The 2,298-nt window shown below is 41.6% G+C and overlaps 1 protein-coding gene across 1 annotated transcript in view; it reads left to right on the forward strand.

Annotated features, from left to right (window-relative positions):
- The window catches only part of LOC104279043 (multiple inositol polyphosphate phosphatase 1-like), a gene marked incomplete at its 5' end in the record, with an annotated part of 2,994 nt that extends 1,436 nt beyond the window's left edge, over positions 1-1,558 (forward strand). The window contains one exon of the mRNA XM_009876206.1: positions 1,421-1,558. Coding sequence (XP_009874508.1) covers positions 1,421-1,558 — 138 coding nt within the window. The remainder of the gene's footprint in view (positions 1-1,420) is intronic.
- Positions 1,559-2,298: the final 740 nt, after the last annotated feature.

Genomic DNA, 2,298 nt, shown 5'->3' on the forward strand with positions numbered 1-2,298 from the left:
GCATGGGATAATCGTATGATAAAATGACTTGTTTACAGAGGGCATCAAAGGAGATCTTCTGGTCCTCTAAGACTCTTTTACACGGTTTTGGGAACAATCAATTCTCTAAACTTTAACGCCTGTTAATAAAACCAGTAGGGCCTAGCTAAACGAGGCTGATGTTGCTTCCTCTTCTTTCCAAAAGTGCCAGATGTTTCCATTGATTTTCAGTAAGGCTCCTCGATGCTTTTAAGGAACCGTAGTACCCCTGGGAAAGAAGGCAGACCTCTGTGTAAATAGGTGGCTGGTTAAAGGGTAGGCAGAGGAGTTAGGGGCTAAATGCTGTCCTCTCAAAGAGGAGCAGGCTCACCATGGATTTCTGCTGAGGCCTTTGCTGCTCAATATATTCATAAATAACTTAGCAGTGAGGTGAGAAATCTTCCTGATTATATGGAGTTACTTGGGATAGGAAGAATATGGGGCTTTGCCAGGGGACCCCGTGGGGGTGAGTTGCACAGTGGTACGACGGCAGGTGGTGTTCACTGCAAAGCGACGCGCGTGGGATAAGAAGTTGAAATTTCGTAGATGAGGTGGTTGTCTCTCGGATCCGTTGTGCCACAGAGAAGTGAAATTTTGATGGTATAGATCCATGAAAATTGTCAGCTTGGCTACAGTAAAATTAGTGAACAAAATTTTAAGTACCGCTTTCCTGTTAGAAGTCATAAGGAAAGGAACAGAGAGGGAGAGCCTCGTGTGCACTTACGTGAATCCAAGGTCTCTTTTTGAGAGGCATGCATGTCTCTAGAATGCAGAAACAGTTAAAGCTGTGGCAAGTGCTTCCATCTGAAGAATGATTAATTAAGCTCAGGATCTTTAAGCTTTGTTAATGGCAAAATCAGAAATGCTGAAAAGCACTGGATAGTGATTGTCTTGTCATGGGTACTACCTAACAGGTACCGAATGAAGCTAGCAGCAGGCAGGTTCACAACAGACTTGGATTTTTGTTTTATTTTTAGCTCGGTGTGTAGCCAAGCTGCAGGGTACTATTAAGGCTAAAACTTGGTATGTTCAAAGGGAACATTGGTTTATTTTGGGAGAAGGGAATCCACTATTATGTTGAAAACCACCTTAGAGCTCAAAGCCTTGGGCACAAAATTACTGGTGTGCCTGCTGTTTTCCGTAGCCCTGATAAGTGTGATCAGAGACGAGGTGCCGAATTTGGTGACTCTGATGTGTTGTGTCTCGCTTTATGCTGAAGCATTTTCAAGTGGAGCCTTGATGTTTGGGGTGGCAGTTCTTTTGTGTGTCAAAAAACTGTTGCTTTCATGCAGTGTGTGGTAACATCATTGCTTCAGGTGTTGGGTTTTTTTTTATTTTACCTTAGTATTGCACTAATACCTTTTATTATTGCAATAAAAAATGGTGAACTCTGTAACTTTAGGTACTGGAATACCTGAATGACCTGAAGCAGTACTGGAAGAGAGGGTATGGCTATGACATCAATAGTCGCTCCAGCTGCATATTATTCCAAGATATCTTCCAGCATTTGGATAAAGCGGTGGAAGAGAGCAAAAGGTAAGTAACTTGTGAGATTTGGCTCTACAGGCTTTCTGTGGTAGATCATTAGTTGGATTTAATGTCAATCGAAGACAAGTACTTCCAAACCTAACATTAGCTGAGTTTGAGCTAGGAGAATTTTAACTGAGAGAATAAAATTCTTACTAGAGCAGTTTTACTGTAAAGACTGTATTTTTCTTCCATTGATGCCCTTGTACTCAGCTAATGGTTTTCCATCTTTTAACTTACTAATCCTCACAGACCTTCAAGGTACAGCCAGCTGCTCTGTCTGGTAATGGTGTTCTCTTCCTGCACAGTTTGAGAAAAGGCCATCGAGTTAAAACAATTAGCTTTTTTGTTTAAATTGTCCCTGTTAAAATTGATTTGTGGTGAAAATGGAAGACTGTGGCTTGAAAGCATCCCCGTGATACCTTCTGTGATCTGGTTACTTAAGCAATTCAGCATGTCTGTGTTATTTGAGTACCTTTCGGTTTAGATTGAAGGTGTTGAAATGTAAGTACAGAAAAAGAATTATTACAGATCAATCAAACAATGATTCTAGACCAGAACAAGCTGTTGCAGGATCCAAGAGGCCGGAACAGTAACAGCAACCCAACTTTGGTACAAACCTGCTTCGTTGGAAGTAGGGAAGGGCAGGCTTGAAGTTGTATACTCACTGCCCTATAAGAACAGGAAAAAGACCCTTCTGTCCTGAAGTCCTTGTAAATACCTTGATTTGTTGCCTGAATCCCAAGTCAATGG

This window comes from Apaloderma vittatum, unplaced genomic scaffold, assembly GCF_000703405.1.
Source record: "Apaloderma vittatum isolate BGI_N311 unplaced genomic scaffold, ASM70340v1 scaffold44679, whole genome shotgun sequence".
Lineage (NCBI taxonomy): Eukaryota > Metazoa > Chordata > Aves > Trogoniformes > Trogonidae > Apaloderma > Apaloderma vittatum.